Source organism: Corvus hawaiiensis, chromosome 1, assembly GCF_020740725.1.
Source record: "Corvus hawaiiensis isolate bCorHaw1 chromosome 1, bCorHaw1.pri.cur, whole genome shotgun sequence".
Lineage (NCBI taxonomy): Eukaryota > Metazoa > Chordata > Aves > Passeriformes > Corvidae > Corvus > Corvus hawaiiensis.
In genome coordinates this window covers 98247762-98265069 of record NC_063213.1, presented here as the reverse complement: position 1 = coordinate 98265069, position 17308 = coordinate 98247762, and the positions used below count along the sequence as shown (strand labels likewise).

The 17308-nt window shown below is 45.6% G+C and overlaps 1 protein-coding gene across 2 annotated transcripts in view; it reads left to right on the top strand.

Moving 5' to 3' along the window:
* Window positions 1-16645, top strand: part of MAP3K3 (mitogen-activated protein kinase kinase kinase 3) — a 37240-nt gene extending 20595 nt beyond the window's left edge. For both annotated transcript variants that reach the window (XM_048320296.1, XM_048320290.1), the window contains exons 8-17: window positions 744-877; window positions 1712-1773; window positions 3328-3395; window positions 3626-3718; window positions 4551-4742; window positions 6319-6467; window positions 8210-8341; window positions 9028-9157; window positions 9858-10035; window positions 12561-16645. In XM_048320296.1, the coding sequence (XP_048176253.1) occupies window positions 744-877; window positions 1712-1773; window positions 3328-3395; window positions 3626-3718; window positions 4551-4742; window positions 6319-6467; window positions 8210-8341; window positions 9028-9157; window positions 9858-10035; window positions 12561-12789 (1367 nt within the window). In that variant the 3' untranslated portion in view covers window positions 12790-16645. The remainder of the gene's footprint in view (window positions 1-743; window positions 878-1711; window positions 1774-3327; window positions 3396-3625; window positions 3719-4550; window positions 4743-6318; window positions 6468-8209; window positions 8342-9027; window positions 9158-9857; window positions 10036-12560) is intronic.
* Window positions 16646-17308: the final 663 nt, after the last annotated feature.

Below are 17308 nucleotides of genomic sequence, written 5' to 3'. Positions count from 1 at the left end.
GAAAAAATAAACCCTAAGGATGAAGTTTCTCTCAGTAGGTAGCACAAGAGAAACTCTTTAGGTAGTGCCACTACAGATGATTAAACTGTTTTTCTCATCCTTTGGCCCCTAAACATACTTTCTGTCCTTCAGCTATCTCATCCAATTACCAGGAATTGCAGATTAGGCCTCCAAAACAGTGGTTTGGCCCAAACTAACTGTAAAGTTTGATTTTTCATGCAGTAACACAGAAACTGGGGGTTATATCCAAAGGTAGCAGTGCTCCCATGGGATACTGAAATTGCTGGGTGTCAGTATAACTAGCTCAGCTGATAATGACCAGCAGGAATGTGCTGTCACTCAAAGGAAATTACCGTAAATTTATAATTAAGACAGAAGAGTGGTTGCCCTGACAAGTGTTTTGTTTAGTGGAGATTAGCAGTGGAGCTCATGCCCAAAAGCCAGGGATTCCTGGAATCCCGCCTTCCCTGAGGTGCTGAAATTATGCTCAGGAAGCTGAGCAGAAGAGGTTAGAAAGAGGTGTCTGCTTTGTCAGGGGCTTCAGCATCAACCACGTAGCTTCTAAAACATCAGTACAGGTGCACATCAGACAATTTGGCTTTCCTGGTTCCACATCAGTCCAGACCGTAGGGCTCACTCTGGAATTCCTGTGGTCACAGAGGTTCGGTGTTAGAGGAGGTGCCTGGGGTTTGTTACACGGGCAGTGTCAGCCAGCAGCAGTGTCAGCCCTGTCCTTGTCCCAGGTTCGCAGAGCACGGGCCGGAGCTCGCCTCCGCCCGGGTACGTGCCGGAGCGGCAGCAGCGCATCGCCCGCCAGGGCTCCTACACCAGCATCAACAGCGAGGGCGAGTTCATCCCAGAGACCAGCGAGCAGTGTGTGAGTATGAGCATCAGGGTGCAACCTGAGTCCAGCTGTTAAGGGATTCTGCTGGGATCTGGGCTCTCTTTTTCTTTCCCAAATATTCACTGGTTGTAGTTGCATCAACACCATTAGGTGGTGAGGCACAGGTTGTCCAGAAAGGTGTGGCTGCCCCATCCCTGGAAGTGTCCAGGGGCAACCTTGGAGAGCCTGGTCTAGTGGAAGGTGTCCCTGCCCATGGCAGGGAGTGGAATTGGATGATCCCCAAGGTCCTTTCCAACCCAAATCATTCTGGGATTCTAAAAGGTGCTGCTTTGTGCATTTGAACAGCTTCAAATTGTAGCTGTGTGAGTTCAAAGCCTTTGTTGGGCTGCCAGAAGCAGTTGCCTGTTCTGGGCATTGCCCGTCCACCTCTGACTGAGCAGTTTTGGTGCTGTCACACGTGTGACAAGGTTTCCTATTACCACATTTGTGTGACCCTCTTGCTTTTGAAACTCTGCTCTCCATTCAAAAAACTGGGAAGTGAGGCCAAAGGGCAACTTGCAGGTGGAGGCAGCAGCACCAGCAGAGACTGTTCCTGGAGCCAGTTGGGATCAAAATGCAGCACAAGGCTGGCTAAAGCTTGCATTTTTCACAGCAGAGTCCTTCAACAACTAAAGCAGTGCCTCAAATTTTATATTAACCTAATTTTTGTGGGAGATAAAGGAAAATTGTACATTTAAGTAGGCTTAGACTCCCTTCTTCAGCTGAATGTCCTGTGGGCAGGCAGTCGTGGGCTCTGCTCCTCTGGCACAGCCTCTCCTGGGCCCTGGACTGCACTGATGTTGCTGTGTGCTTTCTTCTGTGTTGCAGATGCTGGACCCTCTAAGCAGTGCTGAAAACTCAGTGTCAGGAAGCTGCCAGTCCTTGGACAGGTGAGCGGACAGGTACAAATGTACAAACTGGTGAGAACGTGCATGCTTAGATGGAAGTGCCAGTTGTACTTACCTGACTTCCTACCTATATCCCAGTGTATTTCTTAAAGAGCATTGACTGTGTCTTAAGGCTGTGTTATTTTCTGGCACAACCACAGACCAACAAACTGGTGCTTCAGTGGCTTTATGTTATAAATACAAAATTCTGAAGCGAGCAGCCTGTGTGGAGCCGCCTCTCTGAGAACATCTGGCTGCAGGGTATTTAAATCTCTTTTAGACAAGGCTCTACTTGTTCATTTAAAAAATAAAACAACATTAAAAAAATACCCCAAACTATTTTAAGGTTACAGAAATAGATCATTGCACTAGATTGCTCTGTTCTGCGAGATACAAAATGAATTCCAGAGGTAAACAGGGCTCTTTCTTTGATGAAGAGTTTGTCATAGGTTGATGCTCCAGATCTTTTTCTTCCCTTTCTTTGCTGACGGTGTTGCTTGAGGTGCTGGTGGGCAGCCAGAGGTTCTATTAACTTGAATAGCAACTGTGGCTTCCCAGCACCTGTAATATTGCACTTCAGCATGTTTTTAAGATTCCTTCAAGCTCATTCCTGTAGGTACCATATGCTTTTATGTCAAGCACTTGAGGTATGGATTTGTAGTTGTTCACTTCCTCCCGTTTCTGGAATCACAAGGAAGCACTTACAGTTAACTCTGTGTGTGCATGCATTTATTTACTGAGGGAGCGTTGCTGATTTGTTACCTTTCTCTCCCCTTTCTCTGCCCTTACTGAAGGAGGAGAGGAAATAAAAAGCCTTCCTGGTTATTTGTTGTAGGAGTGGGCATCATCTGGGGAAGCTGCTGTTCTTTGTGTGATGGGAATCTCCTTTGGAGTCTAAAAGCTGTATCAGGCTGCTCCATGTATGCTGGGTAACAAAAAAAGGTGCCAAGAGCACAGCTTTGGCACAGATTGAGTTTGTGTAATCTCTTAAGAGAGGTTAAAGACCTTGTGCCAAGTAAGGGGCCATACTTAGGCTTTGTGGAGGAGCTCTGCTTGCTGGGGAGAAACGTGAGGGTTGGAAATGGGATTGTTTGTTGTGTGTAAGCTCATCTGCTGCTGGAGAGAGGAAAGTGCACCCAAGTTTTCACGAGAGGAGTTCTTGCCCCTTGTGATGAGTCAGAGGGGCAGGGATCTCCATTCTTTACTGCCCTGTGAGCACTGCCCTGCAAGTGATACCTTGTTTTCCTCTTCCTCTCAGCCTTGGTTTTAGCCTTCCACTTCTCATGTCTGAAGGAATCACTGAGTCTTGTACCACAGACTGGGGAAACACTGAATAAATGGCTCAAACTGCACAGAAGGGCTGAGTACCCACACTGGGGAATAGTCTGGTTAGCTGGGGCCTTAGCCTGGCTTTAGCTTTGCAGACGCAGTGTGAAATCTTTGCAGGGACAGGGATTTGAGAACCCAGTGTTCAAATGTATTTGCTTATATTTAAAGCCCTTGTAGGTTTTGCTCTGGTAGACAGCAAAACTTATTCTTGCCTTCTTTCTCTAATAGTCCTTCTTTTCGGAAGTCCCGGATGTCAAGGGCACAAAGCTTTCCTGATAATAGACAGGAGTTCTCAGGTATGTCTTTGGTACAAAGGTTATTTGATCCAGACATTTTCTGCTCTTGGCTGGCCGCCCTCCCTGCTTGCTGGGATTGTATAAATAGAAGAACTGGGGCTGTGTTGATGGAAAAGCTATGGAAGTTATTTATTGCCTCTTCCTAAAAACCTGCTGTTACAGGAAAATTCTGTGATTAGAAGTTATATTTTTTGAAGGAACCTCACTTTTGTCTTTGCTTCTCCTTCCAGACCGTGAGAATCAGCTCTACGACAAAGCAGGCAAAGGTGGGACCTACCCCCGGCGCTACAACGTCTCCATGCAGCACAAGGACTACAACGATGGTGAGTTGGTCTCAGACCTCCCATTCCGGGCTGGAAGAAGAAGGTGAGGCAATGGCAACCCCTACACGTGAGTGTAACTCCTAGCTGGAGAGCCTGGAAGTGCCCTGGTCCTTGCAGTTAGTGCTGGGCTTGTGCATGATGCCACATTTTCATGGAAACCCATGATGGTTGTTTGTAATTCTTTGTTTACTTTGTAATTCATTGTTTACTTTGTCCTTTCTGGGGTTATCCAGGCTGAGTAGGGAGTTGTGGACATAGTTGTTAGACTTGGCCCTATATAAGCAGTTTCCTACCACAGAGATTCATTATGCTTTGCTAATTTGCATTGCAGACTTGCTTCTGGGTCTTTTAAATATAGCAGGGACTTAAAGAATTACATCTCTGCTTGTCAGATGGCTTTATGCAAATTAATCTCTCAAAATTTCATGAGGTGCAAGTTGGCACGATCTTTGTTTATGGTTTTTATTTGCAAGTCCAGGCACGTTATCTAGAAAGTCATTTTGTATGTAGTTGTTTACAAAACTTGGAGCTTGTGCTCAGAGCCTGTAAAGCAGATTTTTCCTTTGGAAGGTAAGTTTAGATCTTACAGCGCTGAGGGCATTGCAAAGTGTTCTCTGCCTTCTGCTTTGGGAATGATCCAGAGCTGTACTGAGCTCAGGCAGCATCCGCCCTGAGGTGTTACATTTTTGCATCTCATCTGGTTGGCTGTAGCTTCTGCTCCATGGGAGCAGAGCAGGACATGGGATTTCTCCCCCTTCTCCCCACTGCTCAGCCCTCAGCCATTACCTTCCGCTTGCAAGCATTTATTTTAGAATGTTACCTTTTCCCCCAGGCCGGAGGACGTTTCCGCGGATACGGCGTCACCAAGGGAATCTTTTCACCTTGGTGCCTTCGAGTCGTTCCCTGAGCACCAACGGGGAGAACCTGGGCCTGGCCCTGCAGTACCTGGACCCCCGGGGCCGCCTCCGCAGCGCCGACAGCGAAAACGCGCTGGGAGTGCAGGAGAGGAACATTCCCACCAAATGTAGGCACTCGCTGGCTAACAGGGGAAATGCTCCCAGGTTGTGGGCAAGGAAGGCTCTCAGGGTCCCAATACATTGCCATAACCTGGCTTTAACGAGCCCTTAGAACTGCGTCCTTCCCTGGCTCTGCTTTGAGACTTGTTTATCACACCCACAGGACAAGTCTTTCGCTTCTCAGATTTCTTCTGGGAGCTGGCCTTTGCTTTAGAAAGCATTGCAAATTCAGCTAAGAAGTAAAAAAAACTTGCTTGATCTAGATGATCTACAGGGTTCTTAAAACAGTCAGACAAGCTTGTTTATTTTCTTGCTACATTAACAGTTGCAGTCAGGCTTTTGGGTTACAGTTATTCTACTAGCTGAGAGCTGTATGTATTTCACTTGCTCCTTAGTGAAGGGTTTACTTCTGTATTAATGGCATCCTTGAGTTGTTTTGTTGGACAACTTTCTGTATTAAAAAAAAAAAAGAGATGGAACGTAAGTTGTTATCGGTGAACTTCAGATACCCCATACAGTAATTTAAGGATTAAAATGAAGAGTAAGCTGGTAGCAGAGTAAGGAACACACTAAAATACCAACTGGCAGTAAATCTGATTAAATTACACATGGCAAAGCTAATCTCTCAGCTCTTCTGTATTTTCGCACTGTCCAGATGGCTGGTTCCTGTCTTTGTTTTTAGAGTTTTTTGTTAGATACAACATAATTGGATGCACTGCACTGCAGGAATCTGGTCATGTTGCTTTCAAAGTTGGAGCTAAAGGACTGGTCTTTGAGTAATATGCTTTGGGATTAAGGGCAGTCTGAAAAACTGGGCTCAGGTATTAATCTCTGGGTCAGGAGACTGCTGCTTATAGAATGTGAGGATTCCTAATGCCCTGGGGATGGAACCTCCTGCTGGGCTCTTGGAGATGCTGCTTTACCTGGGTCTCATGGATATTTTTATCAGGTCTGACTGTTCAGCAGGTAAAGAAGATACCTGTGCTAACATGGCCCCTACTTTATCAATCTCTAGTAGGGAATTATGACTTCTAATCTTTCTGGTTAGAGGGAGCCTTGCAGTGAAATCCTTCCCACAGAAGCAACCCCAAGCTAGCTTGGCAAAGAAACTCAGAATAATGTCCTTCAAGTTGTCCCAGAAGCTTAAGTCATTCCCAGCTGGCTGGGATTGATTTAGCAAGGCTGATCCAGCTCTTCTTCATCTGATGCATGTGATAACTACAGATCAGGGGTTGGAAGCTGCTGTTCAATTGCTGCATCATCTCTTAAGGCAGTGATTTTGTAGAATCCACCTGCTGGTGGAATGAAATTTCCCCAATCCCATTGAATAACTTGTCTGTAAAACACGTTTGCAAAATGTTTTGTGGTGCCATTTTAATGGGACACCAGTCAGCAGATCCTGAGAGTCTGGGTGGTTGGATTCTGTTCAGAGCTCTGCCACTAACTCCTTACTCTGGGAGAGCACCTCATTCGACTACAGAACACCTGGTTCAATCCCAGTATGATGGAGATTGGTCCTTGAAAAGCCCACCTTTGTTTTAAAATAGTATAATGAAAAGAGAAATTATTGCTGTTCTCTTTTAGCTCCAAGTGCTCCAATAAACTGGCGCAGAGGAAAACTGCTGGGCCAGGGTGCCTTTGGCCGCGTGTATCTGTGCTACGACGTGGACACAGGCAGAGAACTTGCAGCTAAGCAGGTCCAGTTTGATCCAGAGAGCCCTGAAACGAGCAAGGTAATTCTTATCTCAGCTTCTAAAATCCTGTAAGATCCTGTACTATGTCTGTCTCCGTCTGTCCTCGAAAGCTGGCATCTTATTTAGTCATGTGGAGAAGAATAGGAGTCATTTAAAAATTACTTTTCTGTGTTATTAACTTCAGCCTGAAACTAAAATCCATTTTCTGGTTTCATTCTTGGCTCTCCCTTCTCAGCTTTTTGGTTTGTTGCCAGGTTACTTGAGGAATACTAGACTGCCCTGTGTTCCTGATTAGACATAGATGTGAATGAAACTAAACCCAGCAAGAGTAGAGGGGTTTTTTTTCTTTTTTGAACAAAAAAAGCTGCTTGCACATGCAAAACCCATTTCTGGGTTTATATGGTATACCCTGTATCAAGTGCATTAATTACCAATTTTCACTTCTGAGTTCTCTGTGTCCTTAAAACAAATTGAGTTGTGGGGTGTAAATTAATCAAGAAGAGTGATGTGACAACACTTTAGAGACAGTGGAGATGAGACGGGCACCTTGAAATTATGGGAGAGCACTCAACGCCCTGCACAGGGGATAGAGCTGGAATGGCTTTTGGGTTCTTTGCTAGTGTTTTAACAGTGTACCAGTTTCCCAATATTGAACAAATTCACTTTGAGCTAGAATAACTGATCCACAAAGATTTAATTATTCTGATTTTATATGGGATATTGGTGCCAAGATATGTCCTAAATTGGGAAGTTCTACGATGTCTCTTGTAAATCAGACAGTAACTCTGAGCCAAGGAGGAACAGGCTGGAATATATTTTGAAGGCACTGAAACTCCAAACCTTAAACTATTATTTGGCCTGATTAAGCAGCTTCCTCTGGTTCCATGTGTCCCTACAACATCCACGTTCTTGCTCTAAGGTTCTTCATCCTCTTCCAGAGTAAGAGAGCTGAACCTGACACCTTCCCATGGCAGGGCTGGAAAGAGTTAAGTGGGACTAATTTGAGAGAAAACATTATTCCTTTTTCCATAAATCCTCATGCCTTTGATGTTCTTCCTGTTCAATCCCTGGATTCAGCAAAAACCTGATACTTTCTCTGAGCAGCAAATGTCTGTGATTCCATCTGAAGTTGTTGGATAACCTCTTTGCCTTTGCACTGTGATACCCTGTTGTCTGTGGCAAGAGCAAAGCAAAGGATCAGTTTCATGTGCAGAGCTGCAGATTCTTTGAAGTAAATAGGAGAGGAAGCTGTTTTTAGGGTTGATTCCAGTAAATCATCAGTGTGAATCAGAACAGAACTGGGTGACAGAAGCTTAGCAGCTCTCAGCACCTGTTGTTTTGCTCTCCAGTGGGTTGAGGTTCCAGTTCTGTAACTGTATTCAGAGCTGTTTCATAGTTAACACTCCCTGCCCTCAGCTTAGTGAGAGAAGTGAGGTTATACCTGTGTTGGTGAAGAATCCTTTCAGCCACCCGGGGTAAAGCCATGCAGCTGATGGAACCAAGGCAAGAAACAAAGTTTTTCTGGTACTAAATCCATGTGTGATACTGCCTGTGTTCTATGAGAGCTTCCACACCAACACTTACCTGCAGATAATACAGTAAAAATGAACAGGAAGCCCTGGTAATGTTTGCCTTTTCTTAGAAGCAGATAAACCGATGTCATGGATTACACTTTTCAGTGTAGTAGTGGTCTCATCCTGCCAGTGACATGACAATTATTTTTTATATTTATGATATATTTCCTGGGGCTGCAATCTTATTTTCTCCTTCAACATCCATAGGAAGTGAGTGCGCTGGAGTGTGAAATTCAGCTGCTGAAGAACCTCCAGCACGAACGTATTGTGCAGTATTACGGCTGCTTAAGGGATCGAGCAGAGAAGACCTTGACCATCTTCATGGAGTACATGCCAGGGGTAAGAGCAGCACAGTCAGGAATCAGAAAGGGAGATGGCTGGGTTTGTTAATTGATTTATTAATTGCTGTGATCCCCCTAACCATGTCATCCACCTCAGACCCTCTTAGGGCTGCGCCTTCTCACGCCGGCTCATAATGCCACCACTGTCATTTTATTTATGTCCAAATAACCTCTTTGGTTTTTTTCCTTAAGTGTCTTGTACTTGAAATTATTCTTTTTATTCTATATTCTCTTTAATAGTCACTAAAGGCAGTTCTTTTCTTCAGTCTTAATTTGTTCTACCGAAGTACTTCAAAGGACTTGGGCCAACATGTAAATGCTGGTAACTGAATTAGCAGAATCATGGTACAGCAAGTGAGGCTAAAACTGACTCTCCAAAAAGGGAGGCTTTTCACCCAGATCAGTCTGCTTAACTATTTTATTGCTTGTCTTCACAACCAGTTGTACCAGCAGACAGAACCTCCTTAAGCTGTTTTTGCCTTGAAGCCTGTCCTTATTGTTCTTAAAAAGGGCTTCTTAAGGCAAGGTGCTCAGAGAGCCTCCCAGAAAGGCTTCAGCAGAGGCCAGAGTTCGTTGCTGGGCCAGTTGGGTGTCTAACACCCAGGGCTTGTGGGAATTGAGTGGACACTGCAGGAGTTGTGCTTTGTCACTTCTTTGCCAATTCCTTCTGTCTGCTTTTTGCAGGGGTCAGTGAAAGACCAGCTGAAGGCATATGGAGCCCTCACGGAAAACGTCACCCGGAAATACACCCGGCAGATCCTCGAGGGCGTCTCGTACCTTCACAGCAACATGATTGTGCACAGGGACATAAAGGGTGAGAGCAGTGGGCAAGGGGAAAGAACTTTCCCAGCACAAGTGCACTCAATTTGAGAGCAGAAGGGTTTCACGTGGGCACGTACCAGATAATGGCAGCAATGGGGTTCTTGGTCTCATTGCAGCTTTGGAGGAGGAATTGGTTTTGGTGTCTAAACCTCAGTTTGTGTCCACATAAAAGCTAAGCTCTAAAGTTTGCTTTTTCCCTGGTGCTTCGTGTTCAGGACCTCTGACCAAGTAAAGTGGAGATTGACTTGTTTATTGTAGGAGTTCAAAGCGGTTTAATCGGCTACATCTGTTACCCAGCTGACCAGAAAGCAGTGCTTGCACTCACCAAAGCAGCATCCCAATAAAATCCTCTACACAACTCTGTTCTCTCTCAGCCTGTGGCCTGGGGGCCCTGCTAGGCTGGCTGAGCTGTTTACAGGCACTGTAACAATGCTGATGCTGACTCAGCTCTCATTTCCCTCCTTCACTTCCTTGTGTTTTTCCCTGAAGTTTTTCCCATTTACAGCCATTAGCAATTGGCTTGTCTACAGCCTGAATTAAAGAAATGATGTTTAGCAGGTCACCTGAGGCTTAATGGGGAAAGAGCCATACCATGAGCACGGGTATTTGGGGTTGGATATCGTTCTCTAGGCTGTGGATCCAACAGCTGGATTGCATGAAAACAGCTGTCTTCGTTTTTTGTTTCTGTCCAGGTGCCAATATTCTCCGTGACTCTGCTGGGAATGTGAAGCTTGGGGACTTTGGGGCCAGCAAACGGCTGCAGACAATCTGTATGTCTGGGACAGGCATCCGCTCTGTCACGGGCACTCCGTACTGGATGAGCCCGGAGGTGATCAGCGGGGAAGGCTACGGGAGGAAGGCGGATGTGTGGTGAGCCTTTAACTTGCTGTCCATACATCACTGCACAGCTCTCCTGGAGCCAGATAAGACAGCACCTTCTGTCATCTTGTCTGGATGAAAAGTTTTAGGAGAATCGAAGTCACTGATTTGAACTCAAGACATGATCTTCTGCAGGCTGTATTTCGCAGTGTTAACACCTAACTACTCATTTGGTTTTTCAGGAGCAGTTTTAGTTTTTCAGAAACAGTTTCCACTCATTCCTTCCTCACACTGATAGCTGTTCTTTTGCTTTCTGGCTGGTGCAATGTTTTCATTCTTCTTGTGCTCTCAAGCACTTGGTGGAATTCTTGGGGGTGTCCTGTGCAGGGCCAGGAATTGGGATCGTGATCCTTGTGGGTCCCTGCCAACTTAGGATATTCTGTGGTTCTATGATATCCCTTAGAAGAGCAACTGAAGGTTGTTTAGGGAGAGCCCATTCATTTAGTTATAAAATGAGAGTTATGCTTAAAATGTACTGGAAATTAATAGAATTTTAGCCTTAAAGGAAAGATGCCCAAACCTGGAACAACAGAAAAGATCCAGATGATCTGCATGAATGGAAACTGTAGCTGTGCTATTATTGGCATAGCTAAGGAATAGCCTCTATCAAAAGAGCAAAATGGTCCTGTGCCAAAATGTTAATTTTGGAGGCCTTAAAAAGGTGAGATTATAAAACTTAAGTAAGCAACAGGGACAAAAGGTCTGGTTGTGCCTCCACAGTAAAGCAGGGCCTGTTTCCTGTCCAAGCAGCGAGTGGAAACACAGCTGAAAATGTCTCGTCTGCAAAGGGTTAAGTCCTGCAGACTCTCCCAGTTGAGATGCTTGGGGAGAGAGTGAAGCACGTGCCCTTCCCCCTGGGTTGGTGCAGTTGTGGATTTCCTCTTGGTGCTGACATTGGTCCATTCCCATCAAAGAGTCGCTGCCGTTGGCCAGGCTCCAGTTCCTACAATCCCAGTCATTATTTCGGGGGGTCAGAATTTTCCAGTGCAACGCTGGTCCCAGGGTGGATATGTATGGCCCAGAGGCTCAGAAACGTAACAAATCCATCCACCTGGCTCTGTGCCACTGCTGCAGGCCCCTCTCCAGTTTTCTTTTTCCTAAATAGCAGAATATGTTAGCTATTTGTTATTGCTGGAGTGACTTGACATGAAAAACATTCCTGCTGTTTGCTGAATATCTTAAAGAAACCGGATCTGCTTAAACGGTATAAATCAGTCTAAACAATAATATATCCCTGCTTGCTTTTGAGAAAACCCCCAGCACTTCAGCACACATGGTTTGCATTTTCTGTACTCTCTTCTAGTAAGTCTGAAATGGCTGGAAAACTGTAAAGTTTTCACGTTGGATTTTAAACCTTGTCGAGAAATCAGTTCTTGCATATTCACTGCATTTAATTCCTTTCCTTCCTTGTCTTGGCAATTGATGCAAGTCTGCCTCTCAACATGTCTTTTCCTTGCTTTTCACCTCAAAAGAAGGTTTAGTTTTAAGGTAGAGGAGGCAGTTTTGCCTTTTTAATGGAAGATGTGATAAAAACACAGGATTGGATATTAAAAATTCACTAATGGCTTTTACTTAATCTGTGGCTTGGAGGAAGCAATTAATCCTTTTTGAATAAAGCCCTATCAGTGCAGTGCCACAGAAACCATCTTCCCTGGGAAGGTGTTGGAGTCACGTTGCCTCAGAAAGGTGGCTCAGCCATGTCCCCAGAATCACGTCCCCTGAGGTAGCCTGCAGAGCCCCATTAACTTTACAAGGAGTTTTTCCTTAAGGTAATGATGCATCTGTCCCACAGGGATTTAACTTACTGCCTTCCCAGTTTGGAACTGTTACAACTTCAATTATTTTTTGACTGATGCTTGGTTTCTTGTGAAGTGGAGATATTATTAGGTTGGCTTTTTCCCCAACGTGGGCATTTCGAGGCTGTGACTGAAAAGGGATTTTGCTGAAATGGCTTTGTGGGGTCAAGGAGCTCTGATTCACTGAACCTTGAGTGTTAAAAAGTCTGTTTTCTACCTTGCAACTCAGCAAGTTGAGCCTCTAAGCAACCTGGTCTAGTGGAAGGTGTCCCTGCCCATGGCAGGGGGTTGGAACAGGATGGGCTTTAAGGTCCCTTCAAACCCAAACCATCCTGTGATTCTCTAAGTGCCTTTGAGTTACAACAGTAGCAGCAGCACCTGAAAGTACCACCGAGGTCAAACGGTGCCTTCAGGGACGTTCCCACGGGCACCTCTTGTCCCCTGTTAACACAAATGTTTCCTGAGAGGAGAATTTGAGAGAGGACACACAGCACTTGCCAGGCAGTGGGACCGGCCCCCCTAACTCAGCACTTCCCTGCTCTCCTGGAAGGAAAAGCAGCTGTGGGCAGCTCTGGCTCCGAGTCGGGGCACGCGCGGGGTTTGCTGAGCACAATCCCCCCAGGAGCCATTTCCAGAGCTGGAGCTCGCTGGGGAGCTCTCCCTGAGCATGGGGCATTATTGGGTGAATTCTCATTTGGTTTTTCCTGTCTGCTTTCCCAGGAGCCTTGGCTGCACCGTGGTGGAAATGCTGACAGAGAAGCCCCCCTGGGCCGAGTACGAAGCCATGGCAGCGATCTTCAAAATCGCCACCCAGCCCACCAACCCCCAGCTCCCCTCCCACATATCAGAACATTGCCGGGACTTCCTAAAGCAGATCTTTGTGGAAGCCAGGCACAGACCCTCTGCTGAAGAGCTGCTCAGACACCAGTTTGCACAGCTCCAGTACTGAATTACCTCCCTTGCTCGCAGCTCCTGCCGGGCTTTCCGTGCCCTGTCTGGTCTAGTTGCAACAGCCCGTTGTGGTGCTGCATCTTCAAAATGCCAACTCAGCTAGGCCTAGTCCTTTGGGGAAGTTCTGCCAAGGAACTTAGGGTCTGCTCTCGTGCCTGATTCCTTCGTTTGCTGGACTGATGTTCATCCTGCCGACAGCTGTCCAAGCAGAGCTACATTTTTGCCCCAAGTTACCTGGATGTGACATTGCAGCTGGCTGCGTGTTTTCTGCAGGCCCAGGAATGGGAATCTAACAAGTGTCTCACTGGTTGAACATAGGAGAAAATCTGAACCCAAGTGGGAACTGGAAGAGCTCCACTCTTCAGCAAAACAGAAACATGCACCAGCCTCCAGACCAGCTCTGTCTGGGGGAGTTCCTGGTTTTCCCCTGCTGGGGCTCCAGAGGCGTGTCCAGTACCTGAATCCAGCAAAAAGCCATGTGTCATGGAGCATGCGCTCGCTATAGTGTGGTATATTTTTCTTCTTGAGTATTCAGCATCTGAAGGTGTTCAGAAAATATTGATTCAAAAGTATGTGAATAGTGTTATTTTATAATGAACCCGTGGATTTGGGGCTGGGGGTGAGGGAGGTCTTTCCAGCTAAATGTCGGGATAATCATACAAGTTTCAGCAGAATGCAATCACTCCAGGGCCTGAGGAAAGGGCTCTCCCACTGATGTTGGAAAATCCAGAGCTAATTTCCAAGGTTTGATCTGTCCCAGCATTAAGACAGTGTCTGTCAGTTTGCGTCGTACCAAACAAGTCTGTGCTCCTGCTTCTTCTCTCTGGGGCTGCTGGGTCCAAACAAAACCCCTCTGGAAGGGAATTCTGCAGAATTCAGCTTCCTCCTGCATCTCTTTGGCTGGTAACTTTTTACCATCCTTTTAACCAAAGATAGTCCATCTGGTGCCCAGGAATTTACTTCAGAGTTTCTTTGAGCACATGGCCTAATGGAAAATTGAGGGTTTCTTGGGGAGAATTACCTGGACATTCATTCTTGTTGTGCACAGGAAGCTGGAATCAAGCTCAACCCTTCGCTGTGTGTTGTTGGTTTCACAGGTGTGTAAGTGGTCATTTAAGAGTTCCATAAAAATGTTATCACCTAACTTAAATGAGCTTTTGTGGGAGTCAAGTCAAACAGGGAACCAGGGAAAACATTTGAAATGGGAGCAAATATCTAAAATTACCTGGAGATCCCCATGCAGGTACCAGGAAAATCTATCCCAGTGATTGTGCACTTCAAAAATATCACAAATCTGAGAACTGAGGTCCTGATGGCCTCAAATCCTTTATGCTGATTTGGGCACTGATAATCTTTATTTCACTCATGAAAGACCAGCAGTTTTAAAGTGCTGGGGATTCATGGAGTGGTTGTAAGTTTTATCTCTGAGAAGTGAAACTAAGAAAAGCAAATGTTACTTAACTAAAATATTGCTTTATAGGGCAACACTGAAGGTGTTCTGCTCTTGTATTGGAAGGTTCCACACACCTCCACTCTTCTCCCCCATAAAAATTTGAAAATTGTTTCATAATGCAATAAAATTAAGTTTTTAAGTGAATGCTAATAACAGGATAAGGCAAGTTTTAATGAAACCAATCTCCTTGAACACATGAAAAATACTGTGTTGAATTAAAAGAGGAAAAAAAAAGAACCCTAAAAGCCCCAACCAACAAAAAGTCCTGAAAAGCTTTGACAATATGAAGTGTTTTTTCTGTGCCAAACCCAGAGCAAAGTGTAACCAGTAAAAGCTGGTGTTGGTTTCCTTTCCAGTGCTCCCTGCACTACTCCAGTTGTGGGCACTTAGGGGATCCCTTTTATGAAAGCCCTTGTTCCATAATTTATTTAATTCTAGTGGGAACACTTCTGTTGATCTTTTTCCCCACCAGGAACTCAGTTGCAGATTGTCCAGACCCTTGGCCTGACTTCTGGCATGCACTTCCCTGTTGCCATGAGGGGAAGCGAGGGTGTGATGCTCCCGCTCGGAGTTAGGGAGCTTTTCACACCACTTTGCTGGGAATGTGGGATCATCCCTGGAGTCTGGATGACAAAAGTAGGGGGGTCAGCACAGCTGGGGGCCCAGCTCTTCAAGCCTTGCAACCTAAATATACCAAAGATTAGAGTCTTCATCCACTACCCATCACTTGCAGGGGTCAGGAGCACGGTGACGTCTGCGGGGGTTTCCCTCTGTCCTTGGCTTGTCCTCACCAAATCCAGACCTTCTCCCGTGATCTTTCTCTTGCTGTCCCACACGCTGTGATCCGGGAGAGAACAGGGCATGAGGAAACAGCATAACTTCTGATGTGTCAAAGCAACTCAATCCTCAGGACCTCGTGGCTTTTACCTCACCTGCAGCACTGGAGGCGGTTCCAGAGCAGAGCAAGAGCACCCAGGACTGATGGGCTCGGTCCTGTCCCTGGAGCCCTCGGCCCTTCCCTGTGCTGGATGTGCCTCCTCTGTGCAAGTCCCTGCATTCCAGGCTGTAATGGGAGTAAATAACAGCTGTACAGTGACAGAGAACACGGGGCCAGCTTGGACGGGCGCGTCCGGCAGCCGCCCCAGCGCCACGCGTTCGGCACAGGAACAAGCCAAAGCATTACCTGTATGTTTGGAGATGCACTTTTATGAATGTAGTTTATATCGCTCTTTTTTAGCTCTTTTTACATCATGTAAACGGTGATGCCTCATACTTTTTTTTTTATTTATATCGTAAAAGATCATATTTGGTGATTTTTATATATATCGACTGTTACAGGGTGGGGGGAGGTGGGGAAATAAATTTGACGCCTTTATGAATTTAAAAAGGAAAAAAAGCAGCTGGTTTTGCAGAGAATTTGCTGATGGTTTATAATGAGTAGAGCCAAGCCAAAATGCCTCTTTGTTTCCTCACAGCCCTCTTGATTATGGAAAAGGAAGATCTGGATTCCTGAGTCCACTGCTCCAATGAATAACTTGGGGCTGACATTGATACCATGGGCTTTTAACAGCCCTGGCAGCAAAAGAGTTTCAAGTGGACAGAAATGTAATTATACCTCAGAATTAAATTATGTCTGGCCTCTTTATCCTGGCAGACTAGGAAAAAACTGGGTATAAACTCATTTAGGGGAGAGTGGAGGAGGAGTGCCAGGCTGACAATAAGCTATTGTGTCGATTCCAATTGTCATGTTGGGTTTCCTCCTATTCCTTCCAGTGAGGGATATATAGGGAATATTGAGTATTGGGATCCCTGATGGAAGGTGCTGTAGAAATGGAGAATATCCTGTTTGACAAAGAATTTCTAATCATAGTCCCAGTATTGGGAAACAGTTAAAGCTAATCAGAAAAATGTCCGAGATTCCCATTGGAGAGGGACTTGGGGGAATTTGGCTGTCCCTGAGGTAGTTAGGAAACAAAGTAGTGACATTTTGGTCTTGGTGTGACGATTCTGTGCATTCCAGGTTATTTGCCTGTTCTCCAGAAAATCCCATCTTTGCCCATTCTAGTGGCAGTTAGGTTGCATCCATTTGGGTGGGGTTTTTTCCCCTAATTTGGAATAATATTCCACAGGACTTGAAGCTGCTCCAAAGAGTTCCCATTGCCACCAGTTACCAACATAGACTGACCAAGAGGGAAAAGGTAGGTGTGCCAGGAGCAGTTCAAAAAGGAAGAAGAGGGTTTTGTTATCACCATAAGTGATGCAAAGCGGGGAGAAAGGGCTTTAACCTGGATTGTGCAGAAGACCTTGACCCAGTAGTCTCTATTTACAGACCGGGGGCTTGCAGTGCAAAGCCAGGCCAATGTATCATTTTATTTACAATAAAATTATCATTTATATGAAAGCCTGGTTTGGTGGTTGTCCTTTTAAAAAGCAAAAATTTGGAGAAGGAAAGCCTCTGGATTTCAGACAAGTGGAAGATACCATGAGCTCCCTTCCAGAAATGGAGCTTCCCAGCTGAACTGGAGCAATCTGGATGGTCTTGCATTGACTGTAGCAGTGATTTGGGGCAGAACAAGCTTTGCTGTCCCTAAGTAGGACAAGACAATGGGTAACCACATCTACAGATACTTTCAGGCTTTATTTTTTTTTCCAGCATGCTGTGTTAGGAACAGACAGAAATAGTGCTGCTATAAAATTCATCTGTTCTCCTTGCTGAAAGGCGGATTTTTTCCTCTTCGTGCAGCTTCTCTCTCCGGTGTCACTGTCACTTAATCAGTGTTTGGGTGCCACTCTGCGCTCACCACAAGCAGCCTCCAGTTGCCTTTTCCCAGGATGTAGCTGCTGTCAGTGAAACACTGAAATATTTGTCAGTGTAAAATGTGAACAGATCAGAAGAGGGGGGTTGACCAGCTGATCCAATAGAAACCCTGCACAGAACCAAGCATGTGTGTGACTCCTGGGGCTGTGCTAGCACAGATAAGAACCATCAAGTGCAGTTGTCCCAGAACAAAAATGTCTTGTGGAACCAGAATAAAGCACCTCCAGCTGCTTCCCAACACCCCCT